General features: G+C 46.6%; 1 protein-coding gene across 2 annotated transcripts in view; it reads left to right on the top strand.

The window, feature by feature from the left end:
- Nucleotides 1-23,388, top strand: part of RAB3GAP1 (RAB3 GTPase activating protein catalytic subunit 1) — a 1,600,561-nt gene that overhangs the window by 849,499 nt on the left and 727,674 nt on the right. For both annotated transcript variants that reach the window (XM_069616562.1, XM_069616561.1), the window contains exons 14-15: nt 2,207-2,308; nt 13,108-13,280. In XM_069616562.1, coding sequence (XP_069472663.1) covers nt 2,207-2,308; nt 13,108-13,280 — 275 coding nt within the window. The remainder of the gene's footprint in view (nt 1-2,206; nt 2,309-13,107; nt 13,281-23,388) is intronic.

Genomic DNA, 23,388 nt, shown 5'->3' with positions numbered 1-23,388 from the left:
TTCTGCCTCTAGGACAGATGTCCTTGGGCACGTGAGAACACGGTTGGGTCATCCATCCCAACGTGACTCAAGAAGCTCAGGAGGAGCGAACAGCAACATAAAAAGTGCCTATGTAAGCACCCAGGAGTCAGACAGTACCTTCTATGATGAAGAACAATGTTGTCACTGGCAGGTCCCCACGGGAAGACGACAGCAGGTCCGGTTCAGGTCTCTGGCATTGGTGGTTGGAGGAGGAACATTTGGTGGGAGCAGACAGTCCGTCTCGGTCACAAGGATGCCCAGCAGATGGTCTTCGCGCTACTTTGTTGTGGAGGTTCGACACAGGCTTTGTAGCAGCAACGGTTGTCGCCCGGCAGACTTTCTTCCTTTTCTCGGTCCTTGACTCTTCTGAGGGGACTTGTGCAATCAGGGTGGAGTCTCTGTACCCCCAGACAGATGCCCCTGAGTTTTCAGCGGGAACCGCGCTGGACGAGACGATGCATGGCAGCAGAGCGAGGTCCCAGGGCATCCAGGTATTGCAGGCCTGGAAGGTCACAGCACTTTGTGGGATGGTTCAAACTGTTGCTGGTATCATGACTGGTTAGGCCCACCATTCCAAGGGAGTAAGTCGTCCAGTCTGGATCTGCCCTGTCGCACAGAACAGAGGGCTGGAGCAGCAGCGGTCACACAGTCCGCTTGGCAGTTGCTGGAGGTAGCTGCAGATGTCCTCTTCTTTCTTCTTCGGCATGGATCTTCCAGTGGTTGACTCTGGCTTCAGCATCAAGACCCACACCTTTTATGCAGCAACCCAGCCAACAGCATGCATGCAGCATTCAAACTTTGGTTGGTGACTGTCCCAAGGGGACAGCCAGGAACCCAGTCAGAACTGGATCTAGGTAGACATACTGGAGGACAAAGACCTGAGAAGTTTGTGTCCTCCGATTTTCCTGTCCTCACAAACCCTCTGGCGCCTCCGGATGGATTTCTTAATGGGACCCCGTCGAAGACAAAGGAGTTAGCAGGACGTCCTCCACCCAGGTTAGCAGAGGAAGGCTCCAGAAAGGGCAAGCCATTGTGAGTTGGCGGAAAAAGAAGACGTACAGCATTTTAGGTCAATGGTGACCCATGTGTCCCTTACCACAGCTGCGATAGCAGCCTTTGTGTAAACTTCACAAAGGTCGGTAGAAAATCCACTGCCACCAGCCACTCGGAGAGACTTGCCACTGTAACGAGAAAGGGTTGTACAAAAACTACCTTAACATATTGGTGTAGCATATAATACATTGAGTTAGTCTTCAGGGATGCTTTGTATAAGCCTCACTTTGAACACAAATACTCTAGACACAAAAGGTAGCTACAATGACATTGGGGCTTACTTAGTAGTGACCTAACACTGTGACTGTATTTACTGCCACAAATGGGATCAGCCCTGAGCTGGTTTTTAAAAAGCTAGCACCCTTATCCAGCTGTTGCCGTGATGAGAAAATAATGACAGTACATGCATATGTGATGGAGTGGTTGGTGCTTAAATATGTTATGAAAGATGTATTTTCACTACTGGTAGGAATTACCCCAACATTTACCTCTGGAGGCAATTGTGTAGCTGCTGGTAAAACAGCTAAATGTTTTCAACTGATTGTATTTTCTATCCCTGGCAGTGTAATGATCATTGGCAGTATTTACCATCAGCAGTAATGTATAACAACAATACTGTTAGTATGTTTTCCCATCATCTTATCAAGAGGTAGTTTAGTCAATGGTACACACTACTAGATGCTGTTTCTCTTGCCTACGTTATTTACGATAAATTGAAACCGAGTTAAAACGTAAAGAAGGCTCCATCTAGTTTGCACATTTTCTTTACTGCTCTTCAAAGTACAAACCTTACCCAATCTCAGCTTTATACTTTCCTGCTCATTGACTTATCCTTTATTGTGCCCATGGCCTTTTGAATTCTTCCATTATTTTTGTCATTTCTGCTGGAAAGATGATTTGTTCACTCGCTACATTTTCTGTTAATATGTGGTGTGCAGTGTTGCTTGTGAGGCTCCCACCTCCCAGCTAATATCATATCTTGCTTGACGCCTAGTACGAACAGTAGGCTTCCAATATCTTGTGTAATTTTCTTACGTACGTAATTTTCTTAGGTTCATTGTATTTCAATTAGGACAACCTCTTTAAGCTTTTTGTATTATGTGGCACTAACAAATATATTTGTATTTTTAAGTACTTGTTCCCAGATGCTGCAGAGAAATCAACAGAGCGTTTGGACGGCAGACATGGAGCAGCCACAGAAATACATACTACACAGCGAGACAGTGAGGATCATGTATGTTTGTGGTTAACTTTACGAATATAAATGTGTGTTCGATAGTTACCCTAAAATCAATATGCTATATTCAGTTTTTAGTTCCGTTAAGAGAAACCATAATATCGGTGATAAAACTCAAACCTGTATAATCCAGCCTATTTTCCCACAGTCCCTTCTAAATAGACTGCCACTTGGTTTCAGGCAGTTGCATTCAGCTCTATAGCCCTGCATTCAGTATCAAATCTAAAACTTCGTATTTGTGGGGAACTGTTAAATACATCATGTTAGGGCCATTTTTTTTTCTAGCCCTCTACTGAGAAGTGTGAGAACATCTAACCGAAGGGTAAACACGGATCCAACCACAAGATAGATCAAACTCGCTATAAGTTAGCAATGGCACAGCAATCTTGGCCCCACTCAGCAAAAGGTTGGTGGTAGCTAGATAGGTAGGTATAATAAGTCCCAACAGATGAACCCAAGAAATTACATGACACGGTTATTCTGCAAAATATACACTCTTTCTTCTAGAATTGCACATCAATCAACTATTAGTTCAAATAAGTAGTGTACATAACACAATAAAACAGTGTAAGATAAGAACAGCAAAACGGACATAGAGAAAGAAGGCCATTCGCACTTGTGAAGAAAATGTAAGGCCTCTACCTGATAGCAAACTCTACAAATAATGCAAAGGGGTGGGAGGTAGTAGAAAAGGTATTCCTAAACAGACAGGTAAGTACTTACACATATCCTGGCATCACCAGGCTAGTAAATGGGTTGAACCTTTGTAGGGGGTTCAACCAGACTAGTATATGGGTTGAACATTATAGGACAAATACACCTAAAATGTAAAGTGTTGCACCTAATGCGTTACCTAGATGTAATGAACATGTTAAATCATTTGGACACCCAAAAATCCATTCAAATTGGATAAAATGTATTTAGCCTAGTTCAGATCCCAGTTCACCCATAGATGCATTTAGAAACACATGGCACAATTTGTAATAGTGTCAAATGTTTCCTATGGGAAAAGTGACCTGCAGTGATTTATTACATTAAATCCATTAATAAATGACTGATACCTTCTAAAGTCAGTGTTTGGGATTGATGGAGAACTCCAGCGACCCAAGGGGGATCAGAGAAAATATCTATGTCCAGGTAAGTGCCTCTTTTCCGTTTAAAGTCCATAGGTGAGCCGCGATTAGGCGATAATTAAAGTAAAATAAGTACTATTGTACTTTACATTTGCAAACAATAAAGCAACCATCTGCAGGGAACACTGGAGGCAGCCCCCAAGAAGGTCCCACACCCCACGCATCAGAGAGGGATTGAAGCAAAGCAGGATTACAACCAATGCAATCCAGCGGTAATACGTGGTACAGGGGGCCTGGGCAACTCCACAATACCCGGACAGAGAGGACCTGTGATGACTCAAAATAATATATTGGGATCCCTGGTCCAAGAGAGAAGTACTTACATTGCCAGTCACTGGAAAATGACCCATGAACGCCAGAGAATCCTGCAATTTACAGGGGTTGCATTGCAGTTCTGTAGCAGGGCTCTGGTACCAAGGGATCTAATCCCTCAACCAGTGATGGCCCAAATGATCAAAAGGACGATTAACAGGGATACCTGGGTCGACGGACCAGGCAGAAGTAGCGACAGATGAGACATTGCTGTAGGGGGCATGAGGGTGCAGCCAGTCAGCAAAATGTCCCATGACTGGGGCAACTGTTGGCAGAGACCCAGGACAGCCCAAGACTGCGCTGAAATGAGCAGTGACCCATTACTCATCCAAGCTAAGGAGCCTCATCACCTCAGGGTGCTTGGTCCAGAGGGACATTTCAGGGAGATAGCACTGCAGTGCCCAGGAAATGGTCCCATAATGAACTGACATTTCATTTATTAATAAGGACTAGGGGCTGGGAGGGGGGAGTATGAGGATGAAGAGCCCATTATGGATTACAGCAACCTTATAAGAAACCAGGATCAAAGACCAATGAACCAAGGTCCAGTCAATGTAGCCAAACCAGGTCCTCAGTAGCCACAGCTCATCTGAACAGCAGTCCTCCAGCAATTCAGGTACACATCTGAAGAATGTAGAGGGTCCCACACTGATGGCACATTCACTCAGAGACTGGGCTAAGCTAGCCTACCAGTCACACACCAGGCAGACGTATACAGGTTTTGGCCGAAAATCATCCAGGCAGTGGGAGGGGTCAGCAATGCGAGGCGGGCAACTTTTTGATGATTGTTCAAAATATGCCATTTTATTAAAGTATAGATGATATTAAATGCCTCACTATACCTACTCTAATTAGGATTTCCCTGCCTAACCAAACTAAAGGGAAACACTCTTAACACAGGATGTCTGGGCCTCACATGTAAACATACAATGTACAAAGAAAATATATGGCAGTTCAGATAACATAAACAATTACATTCACAGTTTCTTGCTAACCTTTTGTAATCTGGGATAACTCCCTTCCCCAGGATTCAGCACCAATGTTCTTCAAAAGAAATAAAGAAATCCACATAGGTAGCAAAGTCTCAAGCCAGTTCTTGAAGTTTCAATGTCAAAGAAACATTTTGTTAACCAGAGTTAGAATGGATTGTGTCCTCCAACATATTCCACATCTTTGACATGTAATGTCCACAGCTGTGTACTTCGGAAACTTTTTCGGCAGAGGGGCTCCTGCGTCGATGGCGTCCGTCGAGGGTGACGTCACCGGATGTCATAAGTAGGACGCACGGCACCCGTAGCCTCAGTTCAATTTTTTTACGCAAACGTGTTTGTTTCGGAGACTCGGCACACCTCGTGTATTCATCGTGAATATGGCTTCTTCTTCAACCCCTCCGACTCCGCGGTCTGGCTTCAAGACTTGCCGGGACTGCAAGTCAAAAATGTCGATTACCGACCTGCATCGCATTTGTTTGTGGTGCTTTGGTGAGAGTCTCGACACAGAAGACTGTTCCAAATGCCTGTCGCTAACTGCTAAGGCCTTCCGGGAGTGTAAGGGAAAGCTTCAGGTAGGTAGGGGTTCCAAACCCAGTCGGTCCTGTAAATCCAAGTCCAAGGGTGTGTCCACCGACGATTCGAGGGCTGACTCTCCACGTCGGAAGGAGTCCCGGGGATCTCAGACCCGGAGTGGTTCTTGCCATTCGTCCTCCACATTTCGGCATTCTAGGAAGCGCCGTCACCGGTCGCCTTCCCCGTCCTCTTCGGAGGATGGCGCCGTGAGGAAAGTGGCTTGTCGAACTAAGTCCTCGACCCCGGAGGAATGGGCTGCCTTTAAGGAGCAGATGTTGGCGATTTTTCAGTCGCTAGGCACAGTTCCGTCCGCGCCTTCTGACGAAGCCGGCAAGGAACGGTCTCGATCCGTGGCTCGCACGCCTTCGGGCTCAGGTCCTCGGTGCGATCCTCATCGGGAACCTTCGAGGTCCCGTTCGGACAAGGCTCAGGATGATCTTAAGAGACGTGCTTCCAGGTCTCGGTCCTCGTCCCCAGCGAGACCGCAGAAACCTGCTAAGGGATCGAGGTTGGCGTTGACTACATCGGCGCTGTGTCCGTCTGATACGAACGTCGAAGCTTTGCCTTCGCATCAGCCCTCGGCGCCCTTGTCGATGTCGATGCCGAAGCCATCGGCACACTCGACGCTGTCGGGGCCTTTTGGCCGAAATTTACCCTTGGTGATCCCTGGTACTGTGGATCCTTCTAGGAAGGCTACTTCTAAGTCTGTGAGGCCTGTTATGGACTCCAGAGCCTCGGCTGTTCCGAGACAAGACTTTTACCTCCCCCTGGATAACCTCTATGAAGAGGAGGAGAGGTCAGATTTAGAATTTGACCCTATTGAGCCTGATGTGGCTCCTGTCTTTTCTGGAGACAGTCCGTTGGAAGAGTTGAGGCAAACTCTTCATGATGCCAGTGGTTTGGACACTTCTTCGGAGGTGGAATTTGACAGGCCTGAGCCTGGGGCTCATGCTGAGTCGACCTACAGGAGGCTCATGGCTAGGGTCATGGAGTATCTGGGCTGGTCCAGTCCTCCTGAAGCTTTTGTACAGGATGATCTAACGGTTATTTTAGATCATGTTCCGTCCTCTGACCCGGTATTACCTTTTCATCTGACATTACAGAAAAGGGTGGCGGCTGCTTGGCTGTCACCAGAATCTCTTCCGGCTGTTAACAAATAGTTAACCAAAAAATACCGCCCTTCCGGTAGCGACCCCTGGTACCTTTCATCTCACCCCACTCCCGAGAGTTTGGTGGTTCAGGCAGCTACGGCCACCTAGAGGCAGGCGGCGTACCCTACCATGCCTCCAGATAGGGATGAGAAAATGCTTCGACGGTTGGGCATGCAAGGTGTTTTCTGCGGAGAGTATGACGTTGAAGTCAGCCAACTCCACTTGTGCCTTGGCAAGGTTTTCACCCACTCTGTGGAACTGTTTCTCTTGCAGCTGAGCATATTCCCAAGGGGGAAGAGAGGGATGGGTTCCTTGCTCTCGTGCAGGATGGCAAGGACGCCATGTGTGAATCCCTTCAGTCTGGTTTGGACACAACAGATAGTGTTAGCCGGTCCATGGCTGCTGTTAGGCAGAATGCTGTGCAGTTCCCTTAGGGAGCACTACAGGTGAGACCAATAAATCCCAGTTGGTATCCGTCTGTACCACAAAGATTTAGTTGGTAACTGTGGCTGAGCAGTCAGACTTATCTCAAGAGGGAGATGAGCAGTATTTAGGGTTTACAAAATAGACCTACAGTACTATGGCACAAGGAAACACTGACGAAAGCTTTGTATTCAAAAGTAGATATATTTTTATTTCATACACTTCTAGTTAAACACATCTATCACAGTCATCAAGCAAGTTAAAATAAGTCAACGAAAAATATACACACTCCCTAGTTAAATTGTAGACCAAGTGAGCCAGAGTGAAAACTGAGCAAAACGGCACAGTGAAAACCGCACACAAGGGATACTCTAGCAATTTCTCACAAGGGAGGGAAAGCACAAGTTATTTAGAAATATCTCCTTACACACCCTAGCAACACTTTCCATAAGCTTGCGGTCCATTTTAAGCAAGACGGTGCATCAGTATAGGAAATACTTAAATGAAAACTGAGCAAAATGGCATTTCACAAGTTTTAGAAAGGGGAAAAAAGGGTAGTTATAAGAAGTAGGTGCACCAACACAGTTCTACTTGAGAAGCATCTAAAGAAGGCAGTTCAAACAGATGTTGCCAGGGTCAATAGGCCTGTGCCAGAGTCAGTGGTACAAGGCTAGGGCCCAGGAGCAAGATGTTCTTGTCGCTGCAGTCAGGTCTTTGGTTAACAATTTCGAAAAGGTGGATGCAGTAGGTGAAAGACAATGTTAAGAGAGAGGGGCGGCCAACCCAACAGGTAGGTAAAGGATTTAAAATACCTTTAGAGCTACCGCGAAGAAAGGGCGGCCTGGCGGAACAATGTACCTTTGAAATGAAGAAGTGGCTCCTGCGGTGGCGGTTGTTCCTGGTAGTTCCTGCAGTTCGGGGGATCCAGCAGAGGAAGAGAGGCTCTCGTCGTGGAGGAAGGTTCGAATTACTGCACTACCCACGGATGAAACCAGCCACGGTGCTGCCCGTCGAATAAAATGTACGCTCCTTTAAATCACGCTCCGGGTGGACGGGTGCCTGGCTATCTGGTCTCCAAGTACAAGGTACTGGCGAGTCGACCGGGGCAGGTCCAGCAAGGCGATTGACAAACTGGTTGGCCCCACCAGCTCAAGGGAAGAAGGCTCTTGCAGATGAAGATCTCCTCTCGTCGTGTGGAGAAAAGTGGTGAGACGCTGCAGCGGGGCTTCACCGGTGGTTCAGTTGTTGCAGATGTCTTTGGCTTCTCTCCTCTTCGGCTTCTTAGTTCCAGTGGCGACGTCTTGCTCTTCAAGTCCTCAGGACCCTGCTTTTATGCAAGAAGATCCCCATTCAAACAGCCTAGCTGTCGCTCACACAGGGGAGTGGTCATCTTGGCGGGAGACCCTCCAGCCTATCAGGATAGAGTGCGACATGGGTTGCTGAGGCAACCCTGTCCAGGGGTCCTACTCCCCCTCCCACACAATGGACCCACCCCAGACTCAGTGGCGCCGAAAGGAGGGCTTCTTGGCAGAAGCCCGCCAAAAGGACGAACAAAGGATCCCCAACCTGGGTTAGGAGTTTAGAGAAAGACACGAGAAAGAAGTTATATTAAAGTTTTGGCAAATAAAACCTACCGGGGTAAAGTTAATATTAAAATACACCAGCAGTATGTTAGAGGCTGTCAGAAAAAGTGGTAGCCTGGAACAATGGGAAAATCCCATAGGAAAATTTTGCGGTCAAATATTTTTGGTAGTAACCACAGCCACCAGCCAGAAACGTTTGCGAGAAGGACTGTACGTTAACCTCTCGAAAATGAACATAAGGGAAAAACTATTAACCCTTCCCAGTACTTCCATAGTAAGATGGGTTGTACTGGTTTAGTTCACAAAAATTGACTAGTAAAGTCAATGGGGACTTTACATGCCCTGGGAGACAGTAGTCAGTCCCAGGGTATGGAGTCTATGTTTGGGGGTCGCTACGACACCCCTGTGTCACTGCACTGAGGGTTCTGTGTAACACATGTGAATAAAGATGGTTCCTATGGAGGTGCGAGAAACCCCACTAAACACAAAAATAGCCTAGAACACACATAGCAAAAATGTCTAAGAGTGGGAAAAAGTGTCTCACTCTTAGCAGGAAAAAAAAAGAAACAAACCCTTCAAATCCAGCAAAGCTGCTGGGGGACTCTATAGGTAAGGGAAATTAGCCATAACATGAGAATTCTCCCTAACAGCTGCAAGCACCGTTATACGCACATTTTTTGCGTGGTTGCGGAAGTCGGGTTTTGCCCCGGATGTGCAAGCCCGTCTTTTGAACATGCCCTTTGATGGCGTGCATTTGTTTGGCAGCAAGGCTGACGAGAGCCTTGAGAGGTTGCAGACCTCAAAAGCTTCGGCAAAATCTTTAAGCTCAGCTGTGTGTCAACCTCTGCCTTTTCGTCCTAGGGGACAGCAGTGGAGGCGAGGTTCTTTTCGTTACTACTCCTCCTTTGGTAGAACGGGAGGAGCCGTCAGTCAAAGGGGTCAGCGTAAATTTCCCAGTGGTGTTCAGGGAAATCGTGGTGCCAAAGCCGCTCAGGCAGCTGCCTCTTTGCCTTCAGGCGGTGCCGCAGCCGCTCCAAAACAGTCATGAGGCCATGTCCCATGGTTCGCCGGTTGGGGGCAGACTGTCTCAGCACTTCAGAGTTTGGGGTACAGGACCCTCTCAGAACAAGCAGGTGAAATCTGCTGCATCCACATTCCAGTGTCCCTCTGGTTCTCCCACTTCTGTCTGGATTGCCAGCTTTGTGCCTTCCTCTTTCTGCCTCTGTTACTACTGCACACACTCCAGTCACAGTTCCAGCTCCTTCCTACTGCCAGCACCTGAGGGGCCTTTTATGCCTCCTAGGTTCTTCAGGTGTGGGCTGTTAGGCTTAATTGCCTGACTGCTACTGCAGCATAACCTTTCCATCCTCTTCCTCGTCCCAGTACTTATGAGAGTATGGCACTTCTAGTCCCCAACAACAAAGTTAGTTCTTTTAAATAACTTCTGTGTTTTAAGGGTAGAATTATTTCCCATGACGTTATTTAAGGATGAACCATTAGAATGCAATGTTACAGAGAAAGACAGTGTATTTGGATAACATTTTTAAATTCCTTTGCATTATACCTGAGTAAGGAGGATTTTTATCCGGAAGAACCTTACATGGTCTTTCTGTTGTTACGGTCTGTTCAGGCTTTAAGGTATTTGTGCCCAGAGCCACAGAAGTTATATGTAGTGTAGATACATCATAGGCCCTTACCTGCTTTGGCAATCTTAAGGGTTTTTCGTCTTCACCCAGATGATCCTCCCGCAGTACACCGTCCCCAAGGTCAGGATCAGTAAGTGTCTGCCTTTACCTAGCCACCTGGGAGGAGCCTTTAGGCAGGGGTTTAGTCAGGGTTGCGTAGGATTCATCACAGCTTGACCTAAAACCCACAATACACACAGACCCGCCCACACAGGATATGCATCTGCATGCTTTGGACTGATAAACAGGCTTACCCAGTTTCAACCACATAAGCTTGGTGCAAGGCTCTGCTTAACGTGGGCCCAAGTCAGCACAACTGTCATTTTAGGCCTGCCTCATGGTCCACTCAGACAAAGAGTTGGGCAAAAGAAAAATGGCCCGGTCAAGTGCAGAACTTTAAACAGCGGATTAGTACCCAAAGAACCACAATGTGGATTCATGAGCCTACTAATCCAGTCAAAAATGGATATAACCGTTGGTGAAGACAAAACTAAAAGTAGCTGCCGCAAGATCCCACCACAGCACACTTATATTTCTGGGATCAAAATGAAAACGCCCCTACCAGACATATCGGTTACTAATGCAGCACACCAGAAAAAGGGTTGCAGTGACATAAGGACTTAAGTGGTTTTCATCACAATAATATAGTTAAAGATTCAGAAAAAGTTTAGTGATCCATAAAAACGGGACAAAAAAAACACAAAAATTGAATTCTGCCCTAAAACCTCAGATCAAGGTTTCGAAGAGACCAACCTGTAGAATGTGTGTACCGTTTTCTTCCACTGTAAAGTGCAAAAATAATCACTGGATTTCTTTAAAGATACCTGAATTGCTCTAAAATCCAGGAGCCCAAGGGGAATTATTGTTCAATGGCAGTTTACAAGTAAGGACATGTTTCAGTAACTATTAGGGACTTTTAGAAGTTCCAGAAAACGTATGCAGAGGATTTAAAGGGCCCACTCCAACACCTATCTCACATTTATGGAGAAGATGTAACTATGTTTCTTACAGGTTTGCGATGCTGGCAACCATCCCGCTGAGGAATCTGAGTAGTATGAGGGACCCCATCAGAAAAAGCTCAGGACCCAGGTTTCACCACCAGATACCTGGAGAATGAAGGCTGTTGAGTAGGACTCTAGCCCATAGAAGAACAATGGTTGCAGTTGTCGGGGTTACTGAAGACACACTGCACCCAGAGCCCATGGATCCTGGAGAACAGGACCAATGGTACAGTCTAGGTAGGAGAACCTGGTGACAATGGCCCAGGGCTTTGGCAAGAACGTCCCAGAAAGCATGGGTGAATAGGAGAATGTAGGGGATTTGTTCTAGCTAGACCTTTGCTGGGGTCTGCGCTCAGTGAGAACTGAGCCCTAGCTAAAGATGGAACCAGGACAACTGGATTAGGTCAAGAACGCTGGATTAGAACAAATTAATCACTTCACATAACCCATGCTGAGGAGAGCACCGGAGCAACAACGAGAGTGAAAGAACAATGTTGGTGATCCAGCTAGCCAGTCGAGGGCAACTCTGCTAAAGACAAAGGATCACCAAGGGAAGCAGGAATAGTCTCACAGTGGCAATGGAGACCTGCTGTATGAGGCTTTCCAAGACATCCCACGATGGAGCAGAGATGAGGCAAAGCAACATCAAGCCATTTGGAGTACTGCCAAGCTGCTGAGGTCCACTGAATGCTAGAAGGACAGGAAGGCTTCTAGGAGAGCATCAGAACAGCAGGAAAGCAGTTTCCAGTATGCAGCGCCAGAAAGAAGCAAATGATCTTGCGTCGTCTTGCAGCATAGAGAGGCAGAGAGACCTCCAGAAAAGTACAGGGCTAACACAGCAACGTTTGGATCCTTGGGAGCAGCCCATTTCCAGCAGTCTTCCAGGCACAGTACAACTATGTTAAATAGTCCGCTGTCTCCATAGTTAAGGTGAAACACACCTACATCCATCATAACGTGTGCTAGCCAGCTACACTCCATGTGCATAGTCAAACATTCACTATGCACACACGTCTTTTAAATGCATTAGTACTGCAATGGCCACCATGTATGCCCATTTGACTGCTAACCAGTGGTTGAAATGGGTGGGAGCGGTGTTCCTCTACTTTTTGAAATTAAGTTTTACTCTTCCTATACTTTTATTTTTAAAAAAACCGTTACGGAATGGTTTCTTTTTAAAAAATAAGTGCATGAAGCAGTTCAAAATGCACTGAACTTTCTCTTAAACAGCAGGTGCATGTGTTTTGGTGCTTGTACTGTGCATGGGAGGGGGCGTGGCGATGGGGTTTGTGGGGAGCGGGGACAGACCAGTAAGGAACATAGTTCCACTACTTCTTTTCGTACACTTCAACCACTGCTGCTAACTCATTGAAATGGCTAAATCATGGCGTTGCAAAAACAAAATGTACAGCTGCCATCAGCCTTCATAACAAATCCTGGAGGAGAACTCTTTCAAGCACAAGTTTGGGCATTCCAGTATCACCATTTCCCTGCTTGCCATGTGGGTCATTAACGGCAGTGTAAGGAGTTGCAACTGCAGGGGAAAGCTTCACTAGAAGCCCTTCTAACAAAGAAACAAAGCCATCAAAACATTTAGGGGTTCCACAGAGTGCGCAAAAGGAAGCCCAAAAAAACCCTCAAATCTAATAGTGACTGTCTAAAGTTTAGACTCCAATGGTATGTTATTATGCCCTGCCACTGTATGGTTTATTCATGACATGTCAGTGGCATACTGTGGGTAGGCAACAAAACACCATTTTAGTAAGAACACAATAGCAGTGCTTCCACTCATTAAAATTAGTTTACAATGCAGCATATTCCTAAAGACTGTAATATAGAACATGAGCCACATAAGGTTCAGTGCTTGAATACTTTGTGTGTCTTCAGTAAAACTTCAAAAATAAAGTTTGTGTTTATCTGATCATCTTTTTCCTCACATTTAGAATCTCTACAGTAATTTTAAATCTGCACCTCATAATAGTTTGACATACAAACTGGCTTCCTGTCTATGTATGGTAAATTTCTACCATGGTGGAGTCAAAGGAGTTGCACACCTCTGGCAGGAGTTTGTACTAGAGATGCGCTACCGATGGGAAAATAATTTCCTGGTTCCTGGGTAAGTGTTTCAAACTGCTTAACACTTATTATTTTACTATTTCGCCATTTATTCTTTGCATGTCGATATATTGATGCCTAAAGAAAGATGATTGGCATTTCAGCAGCAACATCCACAACAGTTTACAATTTACTCTTAACATCATGTTCCCTTCCATTCCAACTGATTGATTGCGTTAGCCTGCACTTGAGGCTGGACTGAAAAAATCTTCTAAGAGTTTTGTAATCAGGGATCTCTGCCTAAGCATCCCTTTGCACCCCTAAACCCCATGACACCAGGCTGCCCCATCTCATTTCCTGTTTTTCCACCCTATCCTTTGGACGCAGGGAAGAGTGTCTCCTGGTGATTCTCATGTTTTGGGTAGTGTCTATTTGCTGTCTTTGCTTCCTGGAAGGGGCCTATTCTGTAATTTAATTGGATGTATTTCATCCTCTCTTCCTCACATGCAGTGGACAACTGCGTTCAAGAGATCCATCAGATTTGGTAAGAAGTTCAGAGACCAGCCCTCACAGATCATCTGGTTTCTGTCTTGGGAACTTTACCCTGGTGAGTTCCCAAGTTTGGTCAAGGAATGAAGTCTAGGTTGCTGAGGACACATTTATTTTCCATGCTCATGAAAGTTTGCCTCCTACAAGTCAGTGGCGGCTGGTGAATTTTTCAAATGGGGAAGGGGACAGCCTACAAATTGGCCATGAATATGCAGTAGCGACGGGGCGCAGCGAGGAAGCCCAGACCAGTCAATGGGGGCTTTGTGGGATGGGAGGTGGTTTAAATAATGGATTAACATTTTGCATTTTACAGCACACTTTCTGTGACAATTTTGGTAAAAAGCCAATCTTTTGGGGGTAAGACATGAAAAGATCCATTAGATTCTGCCAATGTAAAAACATATGTTCATGCTGACTGTGCCCATAAATGTCAATGTTGGCTGCACCAAGATCTGCCAGTATTCTCACATAAGATAATGCTCATGTTCATTTTGCCCATTATCCCAGGATTATACTATAAGAAAACATTTCTACATTGGCTCTGCCAATATAGGCCACTATCCCCACATAAGAACCAACTCTCATTGGATTGCCCTTAATGCCAGTTAAAAAAATGTAATATTACAGAAATAAAACCTGTCTTTGCTTGCTGCAGAAATATGTCCTCTCCATATACAAGAACACTAATGTTGGCTTAACGTCATTATACAATGCAGCAATAAGAAAAACTGGGACATGTATGCTGCACAAATGCCCATCCCACCCGCCCACCCTCATATGTAAGAACACTCATGTTGGCAATGCCCATAACACTAGTATAAAATGCCACGCTACAGTAAGGAAACTGGTCTTTGCTGCAAATACATCTTTTGTTACAGGGACACAGAGACAGCCACAGGAGAGAAGCGGCTGAGCAGTGACTCCCCAGCCTCAGACCAGTCAGAGGCAAGGGGACAAAGCGTACCCCATGACAAAGAGAGGAGCGCCGATGATTAGAAAGCAACCCAAATAAGCAGAAGGGCACCGGATTGGGTGGCGTTGCTGCCTCATAAAGTACAGCCTGCAATTTGAAAGGAGCTACAATAAAGGCTGGGTCCATAAGGCCCGTGAAGGGGAGTTGTAACGGAACAGTGACCAGAAAAGACAGGGGTAGGGCCGCCAGCTCTCATACACCGGCCCCATCGGAGGAGGGGTGTGACAGAGGGGGCCCCTCTCCAGCACGACCCAGCAAAAGAAAACTGAGGCGGGACGAAGTGGGGAGCAAAGGCGAGGAACCCAGCCACAGGGAGGGGAGAAGCAGAGTCCTGGCAAAGGCATGAGGAAAATTGGACTGCGGGTTGCCTATCACGTCCCACACCCGGGAAAACACAAGGGCACAGAGCAGAGCACCCCCCCGACCCCTTGGGGGGGTGGGGGGGAGGATGGCAGACCCCACGACCAGCGCGAGACACCCAGGCAAGCAAAAGCGGGCCCAGTGAAGCTGGGAAACGCACCTCCCCAGCACAGTGCTGGAGGAAGGGGGGAATCCAAGGGGAGAACCGGGAGATCCACATGAAGAGGAGACTTCTCGGACTAAGGGGAGCGAACTAGAGGGAACTTAACTAAAAGTCTAGGTGATCATTTGAGGACACACGTAGGAGAAACCCGGGGGAACCTCGGGCCAGCAATAACAGAACAGAACGGGCCATAGAGGGTGAAGACACCGTCCCCAAAGGGGAAACGCAATAGGAGAGATCCAAGGGGGCGAAGGGGAAACCCTCAGGGCACGAAGAGGTGCAGAAAGCTCACCGAAACGGACCCCTATTCAGATACAGACCGGCACACAAAAAGACAGAGCCGTCCCACGGGCACCCCCTCAAAACCCTCAATGGCATCAAAAGCGAAAAGTTGAACGGGGAAAGGAGGCCCTACGGCAGGAGACACCCCCAGCATACTCACGACCATGTGGACGGCACTGGAACAAAGGGACCAGGCCAGAGGAGCCCTAGACAGAGCAAAAGAACGGAGGAAATACAGCATCGTCTGGCTAGATACTACACGCTCCTATACTCATCGCAGAAACCCCAAGCCCAGAAGCAGAGGCACTTCTTAGAAGGCATACATCTACCCACGGTACCCGTAGCGGAACAGGAACGCCTAGGGCTGGAAATTTCGACAGAAGTGGTGCTGGTCTTCCTCGTAACAAAGCACCAGGTCCCAACGGCTTTACAGCTGCTTTCTACAAGACGTATGCCCAAATACTAAGGCCCCCATCTTACACAACTATATTACACATTTAAAACCTCGGAAGCTATCACTGCAACAATGCAACAATGGAAGAAGACAAAATTACACTCATCCTGAAGCGCAACAAAGACCCCCTGGAGTGTTCATCATACAGGTCCATCGCGCTCATAAACACAGACGTGAAAATATACACAAAAATACTGGCGACGAGATTGGAGACACTGCTTCCCATCGTTGTCCACCCGGACCAAGCAGGCTTCGTTCTGGGAAGGCAAACAGTGAATAACATTAGGAGAGTGGCCCATCTCGTGGAGAAAGCCCACGAAAAGATCCACTCCGGCAGTGTTACTAGCACTAGGCGCGGAAAAGGCATTCGACCGGGTGGAGTGGACGTTCATGTTTAAAGTAATGGAAAAAATGGGGCTGGGAGTGAAATTCCTTTAAATGGTCCAGGTGAATTACAGACGTCCTAAGATGCGACTGGCAGTTAACGGCTCTATGTCACAGCTAGTAGACCTGGGTAGAGGTACCAAGCAGGGTTGGCCACTCTTACCCCTCGAACCTTTACTCCAGGCAATTAGGGAGGTCTAGGAAATCTAGGGGATCCCCTTTGGGGGTATGTGCAGCATAAAGCAGCAGCATTCGCGGACGATATGCTGTTGGCCCTCACGAACCCCAAGGCCTAGTTGAAAGCTTGTGGTAACCTACTACCTAGATTCGGGAAGTTTCAGGCCTGAAAGTTAATCAGGGCAGTTCCGAACTAATGAACTTAACGATGGAGCAGGAAAGGGCCGGGGAGTTGAAAGCATCATCCTCATACCTGTGGAGCCCGGCAGGGATCAAGTACTTGGGGATCAAAATCACCCTGGTCCTATCAGAGTGGAACACAGCAAACTACCCACCCGTGTTAAGAGCAATAAGGCAGGACTACCAGAGATGGAAGGGCCGCAGGGTCTCATGGATGGGCAGGCTGGCAGCGGTAAAAATGGTCATGCTACCGAGGCTACTGTACCTGTATCAGGCGATTCCTTTGCGAGGCCCCCAGGAGTTTTTCAGGGAACTAGGAAAGGCAACCAGGGAATTTGTGTGGGAGGGCAAGAAAGCAAGGATAAGTAGAGACCTCCTGATGGTGCCAAGGGGAAGGGGAGGCCTGGCATTTCCCAACTTTCAACAGTATCACGCGACAGCACAACAAAGGGTGGTACGGACATGGTTTTCCCAGGGGGAAGCAAAATAATGGATGTAAATGGACAGAGCAGTGGCACAGTACGACCTGGGGGCGGTCCTTTGGCTCCCACGTCAGAGTAGGCCCAAGCCCATACATATGAGTGCGATAACCAAGGCGCTGGCAGATATCTGGGACAAGGTGGTACAGAAGAAGGGGATCACAATCTTCCCATCTCCTTTTACCCCGATCTTCAACAATAGAGATTTCACACCAGGGCTGGAGTGAGGGGGGTTGTAGAAAGGTCAGAGACGTACACAGGAAACAGCATGAAATCATTCCAGGAATGTAAACAGGACTTCGGAGTGGGGAAGGGGGAAAGACTTGGGTATTTTCAAATAAGGCATTGGATAGTGAATGGGGAAGTCAAACGAGCCGCCACCCTTCAGCTGACAGCCTTCGAGAAATACTTGGTGACGAATGACGGGTACAAAGGGCTTATATCGGGTATATACAAATTACTGGACAAAGCCACCCCTCAGCAGAAATGGCCCTTCATGGCACACTGGGAGAAAATGCTGGGGAAAGAGATAGCGAAGGATTATTGGGAAAGGCTATGGAGGAAAATCCCAAAGGTAGCTAAGGCAGCACAACTCCAAGAGACTTGGTACAAATACATATGCAGATGGCATTATACCCCGGCACATCTCCATAGCATGTACCCAGAGGTACCCAGGGAATGTTGGAGGGGCTGCGGGGAAGAAGGCACTGCAACACCTATATGGAGGGGGTGCCCAAAGATCCAACCGTTCTGGGTAGAGGTCCTCCAAGCATAGACACAAACTTTCTGGGAGAGGTACGAAGGGAACCCCAAACATGTCCTACTAGAGTTAGAGGGGGGAGGTGGGGAAGGGAGAAGGCAAGAATAATTCTAACCCTGGCGGCAATGACCCTCATAGCCCAGAAGTGGAAAGGCCCGACAATCCTGACAGAACAAGAATGGCTCCGAAAGATATGGGAAGTGATCGCCTTGGAATGGGCTTCGTATGCCAGGAACAATAATCTTCAGAAATTTGCGGTCGAATGGGGGGAGACACTAACATTTCTGGAAGGAGACTTTAGAGTACAATGGTGCCCCCAAAGACTGAAACTGCTGGACTTGAACTAACAGAAATGAAGAGGCACAAGCAACAAGCAAATGGGACCTCCAAGCTGCCGAGGGACGGGGTGGGCAATGGGGAGGGGGAAATGTTTACAATGTTGTAAAACCAATAAAGAGACGTTTTCTTTTTTTTTAAACCCTGCCCAACATGTCGCAATTAAAAGTTTGCAAGGCAGCATTTACTTACTTGGCACGGCAGAGTGCAAAAGTGCAAGGCAAAAGGTGGTGTGTTACCACGCCTTTCTGCCCTGCACTTTTACACTTCACAGTGCAAAGTGTGTAAACGCTTCCTTGCATAATCTCATGCCATGCACTATTTAGTTTTAATTGTGAGTGCCCTTGGCCATACCCTGCATGGCCAGCAGTACTGACAATTACAATTAAACCCTACTCAACATGCTTGCACACACACATTCGAGTGGAACAGATCGAGCGGATGGATCAGATGGAGTACATGGAACAAATGGAGTGCATGGAACGGACGGGACGGATGGAGTGGATGGAACGGCCTTACTGAAAACCACCATATCACACTACCACGCTTACTCTCTCCTACATACCACCACTCAACTAGAACACAGCGATACTATGACACATTTGGTGTAGCTGTTCTCATACTAACACCCGCCACATACTCCTCATCACCCTAATTAAACACAGCTAGCTGAGCACACACCACTAGTCTAAGTGTCTCCTCAGGCCTAACGCAGCCAGAAATCAGTCTGGGTATCAACCCTCCAGAATTAACACATATTCCTGACCTTCCAACCACCGCTCCTACCGCTAAGAAGCAGCTATCATGCAATTGCCACACCAGCTGCACAAATATCCAGTGCACCCACGCACCTTATGACTGTCTCTCTCTCTCTACTGACTTGAACTACGGTTCCCGCGGGCGTTCAACCTACCAGCGCTTTGAGATCATACCAATGATACATAAGGCGCTATATAAATGCAAAGTAACATAACATAAATGCTCATTTACACAGTCGGTCCTCCACCCATACAGCTTCAATCAATCATTCACATGAGCACCCTAAACATTAACTTTGCATTCGCACTCACAAGCTTACACAAGCAGATACCCCCATCACTGTCTCATGCACGCACACTGTTCAAATAAACTCTCATGAACACATGAACGCACAAATCATGCATACACAACCTTCTCTTTTTTGTTTGAAAAATAAGGATGGGATGCCTGCTTTCTTCCATATCTCATTGCATTTGAGGAAAAGGTTCAGGTGACAACCTTCACGCCTCCTCCTGCCTATTCTTGGATCAGACAGAAGGCAGGGTCAGCATTTTGAGTTATCAACCAATGCAGATAGGGTAATCGGATTATGTGTAGTACAGGAGCCTTTCTAGACACCAGTTTTAGCGTGTAGGATGATGTTATTGGTGCACCAGTCAGTTACTTCATTCAGTAACATGGGGGCAAATATTTTGGTCCGAATGTCTAGCATGACTACATGTCTATAGTTACCAGGCAGTATCTTGCACCCCTTTTTTTATTAATGGGGATAATAATGCTATCTGTCCATGATACCAGAATTAACTGCGTGTGATTTATACTTGTAAATAGACAGTGCAGTGCAACCATCCAAAGCTCTGGATTTAGCTTAACTAAGTCACTCCACGTCCCATCTGTGCCAGCTGCCCGCATTGTTTAATGTGTGTATAATCCGTATTATTTCACCTTTTGTAAGCTTTATATTCCCATCTTTCAACTACATCCACGTACATTGTTGCCTCACCACTACGAAACCCCAAGGCCCTGCAGATAAATCGTTCGCATTCAGCAGGAGATACCCCATTGTTGTCTACATGTGGGCCTCTACCTGAGTTAATAACGCTCAAACTTTCTGGAATCGTTGTTAACCGCGCACTCGGCTAGCATTAACCAAGCCTTCAGCTTTAGTGCTGAAATAAGCACTCAACCCTCACTGATAGTTTTTTATTTTTTTATTGCCATCACAACCTCATTATTATGTTGCTGGCTTTTGCCCCCATTTACTCTCTCAAACTTTTGATGTCTTGCCCAGGAGACATTCTTTCATGTGGACGGCTACCGTGTTTCTTGATTTGAGCCTTCTCGCAGGAGAGTTCAAACCCTCTTGAATTTTGGGTTGTTTTAAAAACATTGTATTTGTATGTTTTGTATACCGGCTCCAGAATGCATTTAAACTTTTCCATCATATCCACTTCTTCGCATCTCTCACATGTCTATTGGAATTGCACAAACTTAACTCATTCAGTGGAACCTATATTCGAGGGCTTCATGTAATACAGTTGGAGCCAGGACTAATTGCAACCTTGCCACAGTTGAAATGCCCATTAGTAAAGATTTCGTCATGCACGATAGCATACATCGGCATATGATCACTTTCATCGCAAAATTAAGCCAGTACGTTAAGGAAGATGTATTCTACGGCCTTCTTCAGGGGCCCAGATATATCGTTTTTTACTGGTTTACATTGGGTTTCCTGACTCTCCATGAAGACGGATGCATGCTTAAGTCTTCATAAAGAACAGGCTTGTTCAAGAAACTGTTAGAGATTTTCTTTTGGTAAATCTTTCCCTCTATTCCCTGAGCCTCCCAGCACTACTGCTGGACTCGCTGGGATTTTTTCTTATTGGATTTGGGGACACTGGGCACCTTTTTTGGGTTGCCAATGCGGAGAGACTTTACTCCTTTGGTCTAGCATTTGCTTGCATTTTGCAGCACCCCCACCCTATGAGGTATGCTGTAAGGGGCCCGGAATCGGCTCCTATTTGCATGTTTTGGGTGCGCTGGGGAGTACATGCATCTAGCTGTGCAAGAGTGGTCATCTCCTTTTTATGATGTGTTTTTTACCATTGCAGCACAAGCCATCTTAAATGTAGTGTTGTGGGGACAATTTGTGTCCCCTTCTCTTTCTGGTAACTAAAACGCAACTGAACTGTCTTTTTCGAATGCAACATTGTGTCCTGCCTTTTTAGCCACGATAATGCATTTAGGAGGATCATATACTTAAAATGGCTTCTTCTTGTACCTTAAGTCCTATTCAAGGTGGCCTAGCATTTGTTGGCTGTCCTTCTGCTTTGCCAAGTGGTGAGAGGGTTCAGAAAGCCCACAGAGGTTGTGTGTGTGAGAACTGGCATGAAGTGGGTGGGGTCTGCCTCCAATCTGCATTGCTCCAGAGGCATGGCTGTTGCTTGGCAGATTCTAGGGGGCTATTGGGCTGCCACCTCAAGTATGACTGTGGCAAGCTCCCTTACTGGAGGGCTGGGGTGACCATTGCCCATCCAGTCCAAATTCAGGGTAAAAGGAGGGCATCTGAACCCAAAAAAACAAATTGATTACTAGAGCTGAAGAGATCCAATGAAGACGGTGAAGCGATGCTGGAGGACTGCTGCAGGAACCATCATTAGCTCAGCCAACTTGCAAACCTCGACCTTCTGTTTAACTGGGAAGACTGGTGTGGCCAACCCATCAGCTGTCCTGCTTGGGGTTTATTGCTCGTTTTGGGCCATTAGAGCAGAGCTGGATCCATGGATTTCAAAGACTTCCTTCTGACCTCACAGCTTGAACTCTTAGTTTGCATCTTTAGCATTCTACTGACATGCTGGAAATTTGCTATGCTCACCTTCACCAGAAGAGGATCCTGTTGGGAGCCCAAAGTCCAAACTCTGATCTGCTGGGTGCCTCTTGACTTGTCTGGGGTCAATGCAACAAGTGTATCCATCACATCGTTTGTGAGGGTCTCTTCTTTATAGTGGGGCCGAATTTGGATGTACCCCCAACCATCCTAGGTGTTAGTTTGTAGAGTCCAACTGGTGTGGGACTTAAGACTTATGTCTTGGTATTGGGTAACCCACCTTTCGATAAAGGCCTGTACTACACAAGTTGGTAGAGTGACTGACTGAGCAGCCAGGCATGTCTTAAGAGGGCTAATGTGAGCTGTAGAGCTGTACAATGAAATCAGTAAATAGAGGTATCGAAGTAAACTCATACACATGTAAAGTTATATTATACATATTTATTTTTATATACACAAGGATATTTAGGCAATTTTTAAAAAGCAGCAACTAATATTGATATAAAAGTTAGGATTCAGTTCAACAAAAGCAATAAAGTAGGTGAGTAAACCTTTCTTATGCTAAACATATTTCAGCACACTGAGTGACGTCATCTGAGATCAATATTAGCACTTATTTGTGATCACCATTACAATACTGAGTTTCAAGGAGGGAAAAGTTAATGTTAGATCAGAACATACCTTTTAAGTAGTAAAACAGTTAGATTCTCCCTGAGGGATGTATGCAGTCTTTTATCCCAGCAATAATAGTGTTCAACAATTCAAATCTGTAAGGGAACAAGCACTGGCAAAGCCAATAGGCTCATAAGGGAGAACCAAAGTCAATGGGCCACTTCAAAGTTTTGATGCTCTCTTCTTAGAAAATGTTTTAAAATAGTCAGTAGTTCAGTAGAAAATCACAGAAGCACAAGGGAGGCCAGTGGAGGTGAGTTAAGGTCAACTCAAAAGGGTTTAAAACAGTACTCCCCAAGCTAGGAAGCACCACAAATGGCAAAACGTAGATGTACCCCATGCCCCACAGTACCTGAGAATTGAAGAATTGGTTCCATATGGATGCCTTCCTGTTGCAGTGTAGTAGACCCTTCTTCCTGGTCCTTGGTCATGGTGACGAAAGGGAGGACGTCTAGCAGGCTACTGCGGCATTACTTGAGAGAGTGAGTCTGCAGCAATGGATTCTCCTAGATTCAGCAGACTTTTGTGGTTTTGGCGCCTTTTTCTCAGCGCCAAAGAAGAACTAACAGCGCCGGTTGGAAGGTACTTGATCTCTCTGTCCTGGACTCTGGTGAGGGGGACTCTGGATGAGGTTTTCCTGCTTCTGTAGGGTCCTCTGGATGCCCACAAACTTTTGGCCGGATTGGCACTTCCGAAAGACGAGGCACTCAATGGTTAGGTGTCCCCGGGCATTGGGATTCTGCAGCCTTGGAAAGTCACAGAAAGTCGAGTGTTGCGCCCAAATGAAGCTTGTCTCAAGGCTAGTTAGTCCCAC

The sequence above is a fragment of the Ambystoma mexicanum genome, chromosome 9 (assembly GCF_040938575.1).
Source record: "Ambystoma mexicanum isolate Mex_15411 chromosome 9, UKY_AmexF1_1, whole genome shotgun sequence".
Taxonomy (NCBI): domain Eukaryota; kingdom Metazoa; phylum Chordata; class Amphibia; order Caudata; family Ambystomatidae; genus Ambystoma; species Ambystoma mexicanum.
This window is presented reverse-complemented; position numbering and strand designations above follow the sequence as displayed.